The sequence below is a fragment of the Nerophis ophidion genome, linkage group LG25 (assembly GCF_033978795.1).
Source record: "Nerophis ophidion isolate RoL-2023_Sa linkage group LG25, RoL_Noph_v1.0, whole genome shotgun sequence".
In the NCBI taxonomy this organism is placed as follows: Eukaryota; Metazoa; Chordata; class Actinopteri; order Syngnathiformes; family Syngnathidae; genus Nerophis; species Nerophis ophidion.
This window is the reverse complement of record NC_084635.1, coordinates 2,330,266-2,347,690: the sequence shown is the minus strand read 5'-3', so window position 1 is coordinate 2,347,690 and position 17,425 is coordinate 2,330,266. Positions and strand designations below refer to the sequence as shown.

General features: G+C 43.5%; 1 protein-coding gene across 2 annotated transcripts in view; it reads left to right on the top strand.

The window, feature by feature from the left end:
* The window catches only part of zdhhc13 (zinc finger DHHC-type palmitoyltransferase 13), a 437,024-nt gene that overhangs the window by 412,617 nt on the left and 6,982 nt on the right, over positions 1 to 17,425 (top strand). For both annotated transcript variants that reach the window (XM_061887482.1, XM_061887481.1), the window contains exons 8-13: positions 3,898 to 4,023; positions 4,119 to 4,252; positions 6,633 to 6,735; positions 8,766 to 8,888; positions 8,984 to 9,046; positions 9,119 to 9,212. In XM_061887482.1, the coding sequence (XP_061743466.1) occupies positions 3,898 to 4,023; positions 4,119 to 4,252; positions 6,633 to 6,735; positions 8,766 to 8,888; positions 8,984 to 9,046; positions 9,119 to 9,212 (643 nt within the window). The remainder of the gene's footprint in view (positions 1 to 3,897; positions 4,024 to 4,118; positions 4,253 to 6,632; positions 6,736 to 8,765; positions 8,889 to 8,983; positions 9,047 to 9,118; positions 9,213 to 17,425) is intronic.

Sequence of the window (17,425 nt, the reverse complement as noted above, 5' to 3'; positions counted from 1 at the left end):
CACATGCACGCACGCACACACACACACGCACACAGCAAAATGAGCTAACGTAACGCTAAAAGCTAATTAGCCTTCACCTCAACTATGAGCGAGCTGAGCTGCAGTTTAAGTTTCTAGAAGGTCAAAGGGCTCATAGTGATGTTTGTAATAGTTGTGACTGGGAAGTGTTTTTAGTATCATTTGGGGAGTGTACGATGTCCGCTGCTCACCTGCTGAACACATATCTGCTCATCTCAACGCTGGAGCACTGACTCCATGCTTTCTGAATACGCACTGCTGATTGGCTGTTACATCGCTTTGAATACGCACTGCAGATTGGGTTTGTATGTAACCAATCAGACGGTTGTGTGGGCGGGACAATGCTGGGTGCTCACTGCTCATACAGAGGCAGCTGCAGAGCAGCTTGTTAAGACTTAAGTTTACAAACTCGTTCGATACACCCTCGTACGAAACCAAAACCCCCGTACCGAAACGGTTCAATACAAATACACGTACCGTTACACCCCTAGTATTTAATATTTCTGGCCACTGCAACATTACGCACAGTTTGAACAGTAACACTGTGTTTGAATATAGGAACATAAAACTCTACTTTAACCAAGTGTTTCTTTGGCCTATCCCTCGAAGGACCCCACGTATAACACTTTGTGAATCGCTGATACACAACCAGCATCCTCATCTTAGTTCACTCAAAACCAACATAGCCTTTTTTAAAAGAACATAACGTAGTTGTGGATTATAGAGCTGGTGGTAGTTTATCATAAAGAGAAGGTTCTCCGTATTTAAGCACACTTTGCTTAGTAGACGTTCACTATAATGGTAAATAAAAGTCATAACACTGTCTTGTTTAGTAAGTATATTCAGCGGCAGAATATGGGGAACAAATGGAAAACTATTGGCTAGTCTGTAAACAAACCTTACTTATCAGTGGTGATTGCTCTTAGACTGCAAGGGAAGCTTAGTTTCCCCAAAAGGTAAAAATAAAAGTGGTCAATTTCATATTTTTGTGTTTACATTTAATTGACTGAATATGCAATGGAATGCAGTCAACTTATGTTTAAAATTAGCTACTTTGAGCGACTTTCTTCTTCATTGTGATATTGTACAGTCACATTGCATTACACAGTGTTGTTCAGTGTCCATTGACTTCATTGAGGGAGCATAGATTGGATGGGTCAACTGCAGCCAAACTAAACCGTCATTGGAAAAAATGCTCGGTTTCGTCCCGCCGGTCAAACAGCGTCTCTGGAAATGAATGTAAAGTGGGCTCGGCCTAGGCTATCCTTCAGCATGATCATTGGATGATCTGTCTGAAACTGGATCCCTGTTTTTGATTGACAGAAATAATTGTAAATTGTAAGCTTGAAATACAGTACAAACTACAGCTTTTTTCAACTTTCATTCCTTTGTTTCAAGTTGATAATGGAGATTTTCACAATCATTTAAGTGACTTTTTCTTTGTCGAATCTAGCATCCTGTATCTCTTACTCGTTGTAGAATAGAACACTTAATTGTGAACAAACATGAAAACATTAAGGAATTACAGAAAAAAATGCTGAAAATGAGCATCTTTTACTTGAAAGACCAGCAGCTGCCACTGATACTTATATGTGAAAATAGAGATACAATATATATATATTTTCAAATTTAGTCTTATAAAAAGATGGGCAGATGAAGACTGTCTGGAAATTTGGAAAAATTTGATAAACATGTTGTCGTCATAAAGAAATCCATTTATTCATTTTAAAACATTTTCAATGCCATATTTATTCAAATTTTTTATATAAAGAATACATTTAACTGTATCAAATGTCTTAGACCAGGGGTGTCAAAGTAGTTTTAGCTCAGGGGCCACATGGAGGAAAATCTGTGCACACGCAGACCGGACTATTAAAATCATGGCATTAAAACAAAAAAATAAAGACAACTTCAGATTGTTTTCTTTGTCTTACTTTGGCCAAAAATAGAACAAACACATTCTGAAAATATTACAATCAAAATATCTAAGAAAATACCCGGCAGCGGTAAAGTTTAGATACATGAAGGAAAGAAGAAAGTGAGTGAATGTTTGTAAGTGAATACATTTACATATGCATAAAAATGTGCTTTATTTATTTATTTTACGAATTAAGACAACCTTTTTCCAAATTCACAATTTAGAATGCGAGATAGAACAGGACAACATACATTTATCATTTGTTTTCAAAACGGTTGCAAAAAAGTGGAACCCAAAAATGTACTGTGGGACCCCATTTTTATGACTTGATGGGGTCATTGGACACACATTTTGAAAATTCCTAGCGTCAACACTGCGGGCCAGTTCTAATACTAATCAAATATCATCCCCAGGGGCCATAGATAATTCATTAGCGGGCAGGATTTGGCCCGCAGGCCTTGACTTTGACATCCCTGCCTTAGACAAATGTACAAATATGCAGATATCATGTATATTTGTTATGATCTAAATTGGTTGCAATTAGGGCTGGGCAATATGCCCTTTTTTTAATATCGCCATATTTTTAAGCCATATCGCGATACACGATATATCTCGATATTTTGCCTTGGCCTTGAATGAACACTTGATGCATATAATCACAGCAGTATGATGATTCTATGTGTCTACATTCAAACATTCTTGTTTATATTGCATTAGTACATGCACATTTTAAACTTTCATGCAGAGAGGGAAATCATAACTAAGTCAATTGACCAAAACGGTATTTATTAAACACTTATTAAGCAGCGGCACACATTCGTGTCATTTCCAAAACAGAAAGTGCAAGATTGTGAGAGACATTTTAAAACAAGCTATCAGTACACTTTTGTGCATGATGTCACCAAGATGACATACAGTATCTAAACAACACTAAATTAAAGTTTGCCCTTTGATGAGTTAGCGACTTGTTCAGGGTGTACACTGCCTTTCGCCGGAATGCAGCCGAGATAGGCTCCAGCGATCCCCCGTGACCCCAAAAGGGACAAGCGGTAGGAAATGAATGGATGGATGGCCCCAAATTAAAGTGCACTTTTTGTACAGAACGCCACTACAATAGTTTAAAACAAATAAAGTGCACTTTTGTGCATGATTTTGTGGGCGTGTGGCACCGAATGGAGATGTTGACATGCGGAGTAAGCACTCTTCATTCTCTAGCAAGTGACTTTTCAAATATTGCTACATATTAGCAGTAATGCTACATTTGTTAGCAACGCTTTAGCTCCACACTTGACAAATTACGGTTGTCTGTTCGACATGTTCCCACTTGAAGCCAAACCACCGCCAGAGGATGGACCCCCTGCTGTTTTTCCTGGGAATTCATTCTTCATTTGTTACCAGATTCGCACCGTCTTTCTCTCGTATTACCACTAGCACCACAGCTAACGTCACCCATGCTGCTACCTTTCTTCTCCACGAGGGCGTATACGTATGTGAGGTATGACGTGACAGTATGTGACGTATGTAAGAAGGTCCGCTTGCTGTCTGTGAGAAGGAGACACACCGAGTGGGAAGAGCCTGTAGTGTAAAGCCCGCAGCTAAAAGCAACTGCGAGAGAACGTATACCCGAATATCACGATATAGTCATTTTCTATATCGCACAGAGACAAACCCGCAGTATATCGATATATGGCCCATCCCTTGTTGCAATCTTAACAAATGCAGCACGAAATCTGTGAACTTTTTTTCTCTGAAACCATATTGACCAATATCCAAATTACAGTTGTCAGACGAATGTTTCAAAATTATTGTATAAATAATTGTTTTAAGCATTTTAGAAAATGCTGGTAACACAGAAATAGGCCAATAAAGTGAAAATGAAAGCGCAACATTTGTGAACACAGTGAATATCAGGTTAAAGGTCAATCATATCAACAATGTGCTCACGGTTGTATTCCCCTCAGGGTCACACACCACTCGACCTGGCACACCAGGTGCACAGCCCCCTGCTCGTCTACGTGCTCAACCAGGTCAAACAGGAGAGGATTCACTCCAGCTCACCGTGCTCACGGATTGTCAACAAATACAAAGTATGCACTCGCATCTTTCACACATATCACGGCCCTGTCTTCCACATACATTTTACCAGTTGCTGGTTTTCTGCTTATATTTTTGTCTGTTTAAGGTGTTTTTGCAATTTTTGCTCTCTACTGCCATGTTTGGATGTGTTGCTGCCATATTGGATTTGAACTCAGACTCCTGGTTGCTCAAATCGATCCTGCTAGCATGCGCGTTTGGAGCAGTCAGTTTGGCCATCAGGTTTGCATCCATTCTATCTTGACTGTTTGCAGTTAAACAACCTGTTTTTCAAACACTGGACAATTAATCGAATTGTAATTTATTTATTTTGATTTTGGCTTTTCACGATCATTAGAATGTTATCATCGAAAAAAAACTATTAATGGGCCGCGTAACGTGCATACAAATTCCTGAGCTGAAACGGATAATGAGCAAAAATAAAACCATGTCTACTCGAAGTTTTGGATGTCACCATGGTTGCTACTTTTTAATTGACACATCGCTACTATGCCTAATCAATAATCACAAACTCAATAAAAAAATGAGGCATTTCCGCCTTTACGTAATCGCGGACCGAATACCAGAATTTGCCAATAAAACAGGATCCGACTGTTAAATGCGGAATATCAGGGAAATTGACATACCGTATTTCCTTGAATTGGCGCCGGGGTGCTAGTTAATTTAAAACCTCTTCTCACTCCGGCACTTGCCAAATGCATGTGGTAAATTTAGGCCTGTGCTTAAAAATTTGAGTATGATGGAAGGATACCATCATGAAAAGCACATTTAAGGAAAAAAAACGTTATTATGGTCTTACCTTTACTTGTAAATGAAGTCCATGCGCAGCTCATTCTGATCAAATACATCGATAACTTGTTTATAGAAGTCTTTCTTATCTTTCTTCAGTTTTAAAAGTCTCTCTGTCTCGATGGAGATCTTCCTTTATTACATCCTGCTTCAATTGAAAGTCCAGTTCAGAAACCTGTTTTATTTTAGATATGTAATCCTCCATGTTAAAAGTGCAAGCGAGAGGAAAAGATAAACACACGCTGCTCACTCTTGCTGCTTGTTGTCACTTCTTCTGCAGCCGAGTAGTCGCAAGAAGGATCACTAGCGCCCTCTACCACCAGGAGGCGGGAGTCATTTAATGACTCATATTTGACACACGCAGCTACGGTATATTAATAAAACATAGCTGCTTACTGTTCTTTTTAGCATATTCAATAGCTTGGACCTTAAATCCTACTGAATAGCTCTTAATTTTATTTTCTTTATGTGATTTCAAATTATTGAAATCAGCCTCCTCCATTTTGAAAATGATAACAGGGGAAGTGTCACTCGTGACGTGACGAGTTTGACCCGGCGGAAATTCTAGGCATATGCTAATTATTTTGCGAAACGATTTTGACCCGGCGGAAATTCTAGGCATATGCTAATTATTTTGCGAAACGATTTTGACCCAGCGGAAATTCTAGACATGCGCTAATAAAAATAATATTTTGCGAAAAACGAGTTTGACCCGGCAGTAATTCTAGGTAGGCGTATACTATATACCCGGCGGCAATTCAAGGAAATACGGTAGATGTGAGTGAAATATTGCCATTGTGAGGGGTAGGGAAAATAATGTGTCCGGTACCGCTCATTCATCCCCGACAACACGTCCTGAACCAAACAATGTGCAGACGGCCACTTAAAACATCGACTAAACTACAAAGCGAAATCTGGCAAAAACAATCCCTACACCTTCAACACATCTTATCTGCCTGTGTTGTTGTGAACGACATCATCAATATAAGATCAATATAAGAACAGGACAACAATCGCAACTTGAGAGACTATCTCTATTTTTTTTTTTTTAATTAGCCTCAAGTCGCCTCCACACTTGTCAAGCTCAGAAAAGCAGCACACTTAACCCCTTCACAATAACAGCGCTGTACGCAACATCCCATCTGGCTAAGCTAACAAAATAAAGGTTTAAAAAACATTACCTTACACAAGCATAATGTACGTAAAGCACTTATTAATACATTTACACAAATATTATTATTTGTGTAAATGTAATATATTACTGTACAGCACTTTGGCTACCCCTGTGGTAAATTTTAAATGTGCTTTATAAATAAAGTTAATTCGATTTGATTTGCTTATGTTTTGACCTAAAATACTAGTAAAGACTTGTAACATTTATAACATTTTATTCGATACCAAAAGCAAACAGTATATGGTGCTACAATAACTGTCAAAGGTAAAAAACGGAATTAAAAAAAGGTTTAAGGCAAAAATAGAAGTACAGTTTTTCATATTGTTATTGTTATTTAAATGTGTTATTACTTTTTTTTTAATTTATTCCATATTTTGTTACTGATTTATATCCAATTGTTTTTAAAATTGTATTTAAAGTTGAGTTTTGGTGGTACAATAAATACTCATGATTTTTTAAATAAGTGAATAATTGTGTTATTGATCGTGATAATCGTGATAAGTATTTTTGCCATAATCATCCAGCCCTACTATTTACAGTTACATTCAAAACTATTTGCAATTACATATTAAACTATGTGTAGTTACATTCAGATGGTTTGACCTCTCTATGTGAAACTAAATCTTTGTGCCTAAACAGGATTTTCCCCAGGGCTACCTTTCATTCCCTTCTACCATCTACAACTCTAATGGCCTCTATTTTCTGGATGTTCGTCACATGGGGCCTCTGGTTCGTACCAGATATCCTTTGCTTGAAGGAACATTAGCAGATGCTGATGGATGAACTGTGTCTAGAGTGTTAGCACAATATGATATGAAAATAAGGGCTTGATCTACTTAAGGTTTGCATGTAGGAAAACACATGCAAACTTGATAAAACAATCAAAGCAGATCTACATAACTTGTGCGCAGAGGATTAGGTGAGCCAAATAAAGACTGTCTGTCTTCTTGAAAACGCAGAATACTCTATATGCTGATCTTCACAACGCCTACAATACAGAGAGCTGATGCAAATAGAGTTATTCAGCGCGCACAGTTTGATCTAACAAGGATGAAACTGCTCTGCGGGAGCTATTTTGCGTCTTTATTTATTAGTACATCTGAAAAGTATATGCAAACTGGCACGGTTACACACACGGCTCTGGGAAAGGAGGTGATCGTGCTGCAAAGACAGATGATGGACAGAGAATGCTCCCCCGTCCAACATATTTGGATTGTCAGAAACTAAAGATATCAGACTTATCATCTCTTCAACAATATAATTTCATAATTTTATAGCTGCTGGATGTGGAGTTTGCATGTCCTCCCCGTGAATGCGTGGGTTCCCTCCGGGTACTCCGGCTTCCTCCCACCTCCAAAGACATGCACCTGGGGATAGGTTGATTGGCAACACTAAATTGGCCCTAGTGTGTGAATGTTGTCTGTCTATCTGTGTTGGCCCTGCGATGAGGTGTCGACTTGTCCAGGGTGTACCCCGCCTTCCGCCCGATTGTAGCTGAGATAGGCGCCAGCGCCCCCCGCGACCCCAAAAGGGAATAAGCGGTAGAAAATGGATGGATGGATGGATAGCTGCTGGATACCTAAAGGAGCTGATGAAAAATAATTTAATTGATGCGCTTTGGTGTTTCCTGGTGTTTTTGTTTTTTAAATGCTGTTAGATTTTTTATTAAGAAAGTATATCATTATAATATATCTCCTATATGGAAAAAAAGGTTTTGCAACATGCATTTTCTTGTGTTTGGATCATTCCGGACGCATAAATGTACTGTTTACATGATGGGCCATTGCCTCCCTGCTGAGTGTGCTAAAAAATAGTTTCTGTTGTATAGAGATTCCAATTCTGTATTGTAGAAATAGGTGTTCCATATCATAGATGTTTGCTGCATGTTCAACAACATCGCACACAGGTTGGAAAGCATGATAACATGAATGTGGAGGGAAATGAGTATTTACATGGCCACAGCCAGTAGTACACGACAAAACACTAATTTAAAAAAGGCTGTCTGCACCAGTTATCAATTGCACAAGCAGTCTTAGTAGATTGCACGCAACACTTGTACACACAATTTTATTTGTTGGCATATATATATATATATATATATATATATATATATATATATATATATATATATGCTAAAGATTGTCAATGGAAACCTGTTGTGATCGTTTTTCGCTGCAAAATGTGTTGTTGCTGGCCGAGGCCGACTGCCTGGACACAAGTTTTATATACGACCTCCTTAAGGTTTTTAATCAATCAGAAATATCAAGCAGTGTTTTGCATGTGTTCCATCATCCATTGTAATGGATTTAATTAGGTGTAGTTTAGATTTTGTTTTATGCTGACGAGAAGTTTTTTTTTATAATATCCACAAAGTTCAATGAGCAGGATGTTTTTATGTGTTTGTTATTTTTTGTTCCTGTTGATGTTTGTGTCATGACTAGGGAAGGTTGTTTTTATTGGGTCAATAAAGTAAATGCTGTGGACATTATGATATTTTTGTACAGTTAATGGTTCCTGACTTGAGTTGTTGGCCACCAGGTGGCGACAAAATGGCAGCTATCAGACCACTGACTGTATATTATATGATAGCCCGGCCAATTTGCCTATTGGACTCGTGCCATCTCGCTGGCCAAATTGAAGATGGCCCGTAGTTTGGACACCCCTGGTTCAGCACGTCTTAGTAAATCTGAAACAAGTGTGGTTTGCACCTTTCTCGACCACTCTCGTCGGGTGGATTGGTTAAAAGTATTTTCTTAACCCTTGACCCCACATGGACACAGTGCCACGGTCCAGATTATTTTCACTCTCAACGCCACTGCTCTGCTCTACTACTACCTCCGTGCCTGTCGGACCGACCCTGGCTTTGTCAAGGCGACTGAAGAGGAGAAAAAAATGGTAAGAGAGTTTGTTTTGTTTAGTTTTTCTTCAACCACTGAAAATGTGGCTATTACGTGACAATGGAAACCCTTTGTGATCGTTTTGTGTGGCAGAATGTGTTGTTGCTGGCTGAGGCCGGCTGCCTGGACCCCAGTATATTCTGCACCTCCTGCATGGTGAGACTCTGAACTACAGAACGCCGCAGACGCAGCGCCAGCCTCTCACTATTATCGTTGACCCTTTCACAGATAAAGAAACCAGTGCGAGCCAGCCACTGCCCCCAATGCGATGCCTGTGTAGCAAAGCAGGACCATCACTCCGCCTGGACCAACACCTGCATTGGTACGACCCACTTTTGTCTTCTTGGGCAACTTGTACTTTAACCACAGTCTTTGCCGTCGCTCTACGCCACACCACAGTTCAAATATTGCAGCCTTGTTAAATCTCAGTTTGAAAAACATATCCATCCATCTAGGGCTGGGCGATATTGCCTTTTTTTTAATATTGCGATATTTTTAGGCCATATCGCGATATACGATATATATCACAATATTTTGCCTCGGCCTTGAATGAACACTTGATACATATAATCACAACAGTATGATGATTCTATGTGTCTACATTAAAACATTCTTCTTCATACTGCATTCATATATGCTACTTTTAAACTTTCATGCAGAGAGAATAATCACAACTAAGTCAATTGACCAAAAGTGTATTTATTAAACAGTTATTAAGCAGGGACGGCGTGGCGCAGTGGGGAGAGTGGCCGTGCGCAACCCGAGGGTCCCTGGTTCAATCCCCACCTAGTAGCAACCTCGTCACGTCCGTTGTGTCCTGAGCAAGACACTTCACCCTTGCTCCTGATGGGTGCTGGTTAGCGCTTTGCATGGCAGCTCCCTCCATCAGTGTGTGAATGTGTGTGTGAATGGGTAAATGTGGAAGTAGTGTCAAAGCGCTTTGAGTACCTTGAAGGTAGAAAAGCGCTATACAAGTACAACCTATTTATCATTTATAAGCAATGGCACAAACATTCAAGTCATTTCCAAAACATAAAGTGCAAGATTGTCAAAGACATTTTAAGTGTCAAATAAAAAATGAGCTGCATAATAGGAAATCAAATAGTATTCATCCTTCACTATGTGGTATGTTACTAAGGTTATGAAATTCTCTTCATTCTCTAGCGAGTGACTTTTCAAATGATGCTACATATTAGCAGTAATGCTACTTTTTATAGCAACGCTTTTTCCCCCCACACTTGACAAATTACGGCTGTCTGTTTGACATATTCCCACTTGAATTTTTGGGAATTAAGTCTTCATTTGTTAGCAGATCCGCAGCATCTTTCTCTCGTAACGTAGCGCAGTATGCTACCTCTCTGCTCTGCGGGGGCGGACACACATGTGACTTATGTGACGTATGTAAGAATGTGCGCCTGCTTGTCTGTGAGAGAGACAGGAAAGAGTGAGAAGAGCCTGAATGCCCGCAGCTAAAAGTAACTGCGTGAGAACGTATACTCTATTATTACGATATAGTAGGAGTGTAACGGTACACAAAAATTTTGGTTCGGTACGTACCTCGGTTCAGACGTCACAGTTCATTTTCGGTACAGTAAGAAAAAAACAAAATATACATTTTTTGATTATTTATTTAACAAATTTGCTAAATCTTCCACCAAAAATATTTTGATGTGAAGTAATCGGAAACTTGGATAGGTCAATAATTCATAACAACATTGATTTTGATTCAATATTATGTTTTGAGCAATAACAGTTTGAAAGAAAAAAACAGCTTTGTTAATTAGACAACATTGCAACTTTTTCTAAATTCCATTTAGCCTTTAAGCTTTTGTAATTCACTTTTGTTTATGTTTTTGTTTATTTTAATAGTATTTTTAGAATGTGCAATGGGCCTTTAAAACATTAAGTGTGTGCCGCAAATGGCCTCCGGGGCACACTTTTGACACCCCTGCTATAGATATTAAAAAATTTAATCAGAGCCTGGCGACGCCTGCATGTCTATCATAACTCTCCCGCTCTGTCTGTCTCTGTCCCTCCCTCACCAATGCTGCTGTGTGCACAAATTGTCTTGTTTTGAACCCCTTCTTAAACTGGAACGTACATTGAAAATACACGCAACCCTAACTTAAAATACCGGACATTTGAGGCATTAAAGAAACTCCACCCGGACAGCCCCGCAAAAGAGGACATGTCCGGTGAAAAGAGGAGGATTGGTCAGTCTATCATAGCCCAGTCGCTGCTAGCATGTCGTGTGTTTTTGTTTTTTTGATTGATTGAAACTTTCATTAGTAGATTACACAGTACAGTACATATTCCGTACAATTGACCACTAGATGGTAACACCCCAATAAGTATTTCAACCTGTTTTATTTTGGAGTCCACGTAAATCAATTCATGGTGCCTCGTAGGGGTGCAACGTATCAAAAAACTCACGGATTGGAACATTTTTTTCGGATCAGCCAAAAAAAAAAAAAAAGACATGACAAATAAACAGAGGTTTTGCCGATTTGTTTTGTAACACTTTTAAATTATTAAATTAAAATATATGGAATCTAGTTCAAGTGCACAAGGCATAATATCTTCTTTTTAACATAATTAATGAAAAACACTGCCACATAAAAAGGGATTTCTCCTTTCCTCCGCTGCTTGTGTCAGGTGACTCTCATAGAGGGGGCGTGTCTTCTCCTCCCCCACTCTGCTGGGATGAAATGAGCGCTTATGGTCACATAGTTCCCCTGGACCTCCACCCTTATGGTCACATAGTTCCCCTGGACCTCCACCCTTATGGTCACATAGTTCCCCTGGACCTCCACCCTTACACTTATGGTCACATAGTTCCCCTGGACCTCCACCCTTACACTTATGGTCACATAGTTCCCCTGGACCTCCACCCTTACACTTATGGTCACATAGTTCCCCTGGACCTCCACCCTTGCACTTATGGTCACATAGTTCCCCTGGACCTCCACCCTTGCACTTATGGTCACATAGTTCCCCTGGACCTCCACCCTTGCACTTATGGTCACATAGTTCCCCTGGACCTCCACCCTTACACTTATGGTCACATAGTTCCCCTGGACCTCCACCCTTACACTTATGGTCACATAGTTCCCCTGGACCTCCACCCTTACACTTATGGTCACATAGTTCCCCTGGACCTCCACCCTTACACTTATGGTCACATAGTTCCCCTGGACCTCCACCCTTACACTTATGGTCACATAGTTCCCCTGGACCTCCACCCTTACACTTATGGTCACATAGTTCCCCTGGACCTCCACCCTTGCACTTATGGTCACATAGTTCCCCTGGACCTCCACCCTTGCACTTATGGTCACATAGTTCCCCTGGACCTCCACCCTTACACTTATGGTCACATAGTTCCCCTGGACCTCCACCCTTACACATATGGTCACATAGTTCCCCTGGACCTCCACCCTTACACTTATGGTCACATAGTTCCCCTGGACCTCCACCCTTACACTTATGGTCACATAGTTCCCCTGGACCTCCACCCTTGCACTTATGGTCACATAGTTCCCCTGGACCTCCACCCTTACACTTATGGTCACATAGTTCCCCTGGACCTCCACCCTTGCACTTATGGTCACATAGTTCCCCTGGACCTCCACCCTTACACTTATGGTCACATAGTTCCCCTGGACCTCCACCCTTGCACTTATGGTCACATAGTTCCCCTGGACCTCCACCCTTGCACTTATGGTCACATAGTTCCCCTGGACCTCCACCCTTGCACTTATGGTCACATAGTTCCCCTGGACCTCCACCCTTGCACTTATGGTCACATAGTTCCCCTGGACCTCCACCCTTGCACTTATGGTCACATAGTTCCCCTGGACCTCCACCCTTGCACTTATGGTCACATAGTTCCCCTGGACCTCCACCCTTACACTTATGGTCACATAGTTCCCCTGGACCTCCACCCTTACACTTATGGTCACATAGTTCCCCTGGACCTCCACCCTTACACTTATGGTCACATAGTTCCCCTGGACCTCCACCCTTACACTTATGGTCACATAGTTCCCCTGGACCTCCACCCTTGCACTTATGGTCACATAGTTCCCCTGGACCTCCACCCTTGCACTTATGGTCACATAGTTCCCCTGGACCTCCACCCTTACACTTATGGTCACATAGTTCCCCTGGACCTCCACCCTTACACATATGGTCACATAGTTCCCCTGGACCTCCACCCTTACACTTATGGTCACATAGTTCCCCTGGACCTCCACCCTTACACTTATGGTCACATAGTTCCCCTGGACCTCCACCCTTGCACTTATGGTCACATAGTTCCCCTGGACCTCCACCCTTACACTTATGGTCACATAGTTCCCCTGGACCTCCACCCTTGCACTTATGGTCACATAGTTCCCCTGGACCTCCACCCTTACACTTATGGTCACATAGTTCCCCTGGACCTCCACCCTTGCACTTATGGTCACATAGTTCCCCTGGACCTCCACCCTTGCACTTATGGTCACATAGTTCCCCTGGACCTCCACCCTTGCACTTATGGTCACATAGTTCCCCTGGACCTCCACCCTTGCACTTATGGTCACATAGTTCCCCTGGACCTCCACCCTTGCACTTATGGTCACATAGTTCCCCTGGACCTCCACCCTTGCACTTATGGTCACATAGTTCCCCTGGACCTCCACCCTTGCACTTATGGTCACATAGTTCCCCTGGACCTCCACCCTTGCACTTATGGTCACATAGTTCCCCTGGACCGCCACCCTTGCACTTATGGTCACATAGTTCCCCTGGACCTCCACCCTTGCACTTATGGTCACATAGTTCCCCTGGACCTCCACTCTTACACTTATGGTCACATAGTTCCCCTGGACCTCCACCCTTGCACTTATGGTCACATAGTTCCCCTGGACCTCCACCCTTGCACTTATGGTCACATAGTTTCCCTGGACCTCCACCCTTGGACTTATAGTCACATAGTTCCCCTGGACCTCCACCCTTGCACTTATGGTCACATAGTTCCCCTGGACCTCCACCCTTACACTTATGGTCACATAGTTCCCCTGGACCTCCACCCTTGCACTTATGGTCACATAGTTCCCCTGGACCTCCACCCTTGGACTTATAGTCACATAGTTCCCCTGGACCTCCACCCTTGCACTTATGGTCACATAGTTCCCCTGGACCTCCACCCTTGCACTTATGGTCACATAGTTCCCCTGGACCTCCACCCTTGCACTTATGGTCACATAGTTCCCCTGGACCTCCACCCTTGCACTTATGGTCACATAGTTCCCCTGGACCTCCACCCTTGCACTTATGGTCACATAGTTCCCCTGGACCTCCACCCTTGCACTTATGGTCACATAGTTCCCCTGGACCTCCACTCTTACACTTATGGTCACATAGTTCCCCTGGACCTCCACCCTTGCACTTATGGTCACATAGTTCCCCTGGACCTCCACCCTTGCACTTATGGTCACATAGTTCCCCTGGACCTCCACCCTTGCACTTATGGTCACATAGTTCCCCTGGACCTCCACCCTTGCACTTATGGTCACATAGTTCCCCTGGACCTCCACCCTTGCACTTATGGTCACATAGTTCCCCTGGACCTCCACCCTTGGACTTATAGTCACATAGTTCCCCTGGACCTCCACCCTTGCACTTATGGTCACATAGTTCCCCTGGACCTCCACCCTTACACTTATGGTCACATAGTTCCCCTGGACCTCCACCCTTGCACTTATGGTCACATAGTTCCCCTGGACCTCCACCCTTGGACTTATAGTCACATAGTTCCCCTGGACCTCCACCCTTGCACTTATGGTCACATAGTTCCCCTGGACCTCCACCCTTGCACTTATGGTCACATAGTTCCCCTGGACCTCCACCCTTGCACTTATGGTCACATAGTTCCCCTGGACCTCCACCCTTACACTTATGGTCACATAGTTCCCCTGGACCTCCACCCTTGCACTTATGGTCACATAGTTCCCCTGGACCTCCACCCTTGCACTTATGGTCACATAGTTCCCCTGGACCTCCACCCTTGCACTTATGGTCACATAGTTCCCCTGGACCTCCACCCTTGCACTTATGGTCACATAGTTCCCCTGGACCTCCACCCTTGCACTTATGGTCACATAGTTCCCCTGGACCTCCACCCTTGCACTTATGGTCACATAGTTCCCCTGGACCTCCACCCTTGCACTTATGGTCACATAGTTCCCCTGGACCTCCACCCTTGCACTTATGGTCACATAGTTCCCCTGGACCTCCACCCTTGCACTTATGGTCACATAGTTCCCCTGGACCTCCACCCTTGCACTTATGGTCACATAGTTCCCCTGGACCTCCACCCTTGCACTTATGGTCACATAGTTCCCCTGGACCTCCACCCTTGCACTTATGGTCACATAGTTCCCCTGGACCTCCACCCTTACACTTATGGTCACATAGTTCCCCTGGACCTCCACCCTTGCACTTATGGTCACATAGTTCCCCTGGACCTCCACCCTTACACTTATGGTCACATAGTTCCCCTGGACCTCCACCCTTACACTTATGGTCACATAGTTCCCCTGGACCTCCACCCTTGCACTTATGGTCACATAGTTCCCCTGGACCTCCACCCTTACAATTATGGTCACATAGTTCCCCTGGACCTCCACCCTTACACTTATGGTCACATAGTTCTCCTGGACCTCCACCCTTGCACTTATGGTCACATAGTTCCCCTGGACCTCCACCCTTACACTTATGGTCACATAGTTCCCCTGGACCTCCACCCTTACACTTATGGTCACATAGTTCCCCTGGACCTCCACCCTTGCACTTATGGTCACATAGTTCCCCTGGACCTCCACCCTTGCACTTATGGTCACATAGTTCCCCTGGACCTCCACCCTTGCACTTATGGTCACATAGTTCCCCTGGACCTCCACCCTTGCACTTATGGTCACATAGTTCCCCTGGACCTCCACCCTTGCACTTATGGTCACATAGTTCCCCTGGACCTCCACCCTTGCACTTATGGTCACATAGTTCCCCTGGACCTCCACCCTTGCACTTATGGTCACATAGTTCCCCTGGACCTCCACCCTTGCACTTATGGTCACATAGTTCCCCTGGACCTCCACCTTTGCACTTATGGTCACATAGTTCCCCTGGACCTCCACCTTTGCACTTATGGTCACATAGTTCCCCTGGACCTCCACCCTTACACTTATGGTCACATAGTTCCCCTGGACCTCCACCCTTACACTTATGGTCACATAGTTCCCCTGGACCTCCACCCTTGCACTTATGGTCACATAGTTCCCCTGGACCTCCACCCTTGCACTTATGGTCACATAGTTCCCCTGGACCTCCACCCTTGCACTTATGGTCACATAGTTCCCCTGGACCTCCACCCTTGCACTTATGGTCACATAGTTCCCCTGGACCTCCACCCTTACACTTATGGTCACATAGTTCCCCTGGACCTCCACCCTTGCACTTATGGTCACATAGTTCCCCTGAACCTCCACCCTTACACTTATGGTCACATAGTTCCCCTGGACCTCCACCCTTACACTTATGGTCACATAGTTCCCCTGGACCTCCACCCTTGCACTTATGGTCACATAGTTCCCCTGGACCTCCACCCTTGCACTTATGGTCACATAGTTCCCCTGGACCTCCACCCTTGCACTTATGGTCACATAGTTCCCCTGGACCTCCACCCTTACACTTATGGTCACATAGTTCCCCTGGACCTCCACCCTTGCACTTATGGTCACATAGTTCCCCTGGACCTCCACCCTTGCACTTATGGTCACATAGTTCCCCTGGACCTCCACCCTTGCACTTATGGTCACATAGTTCCCCTGGACCTCCACCCTTACACTTATGGTCACATAGTTCCCCTGGACCTCCACCCTTGCACTTATGGTCACATAGTTCCCCTGGACCTCCACCCTTGCACTTATGGTCACATAGTTCCCCTGGACCTCCACCCTTGCACTTATGGTCACATAGTTCCCCTGGACCTCCACCTTTGCACTTATGGTCACATAGTTCCCCTGGACCTCCACCCTTGCACTTATGGTCACATAGTTCCCCTGGACCTCCACCCTTCTGTTGTGAGCGCAACAGATGACGCTAGGGATAGTCCGTCCACAACTTTTTTCTCCTGTTGCTCATAAAAATCTGGCACAATCTTATGGTTGAAGTTGGTGAGTGACGGGATGTCGTAATGTGGCTGAAGCACTTTCAGCAGGTTTAAAACCCTCGTTTTGCACAATGGAGTCTGCACCTGTAAACACACCGATTAAATGGCACGGGGCGTTCAAGTTCCTCCGTTACTCCGCTCGCCATCACCACGCTGTGCGAAGAATTTTATTTTTTTTTTTTCATAAATCAGACCGCGTGTGTGCCGAACCAAGGATATTGATTCGAACGGATCACGGATCAATGTAGATCCGTTGCACCACTAGTGCCTCGGTGTGCATTGTTTACAAAACGTGCGCTACTTAATATGTCCGTGTCGTT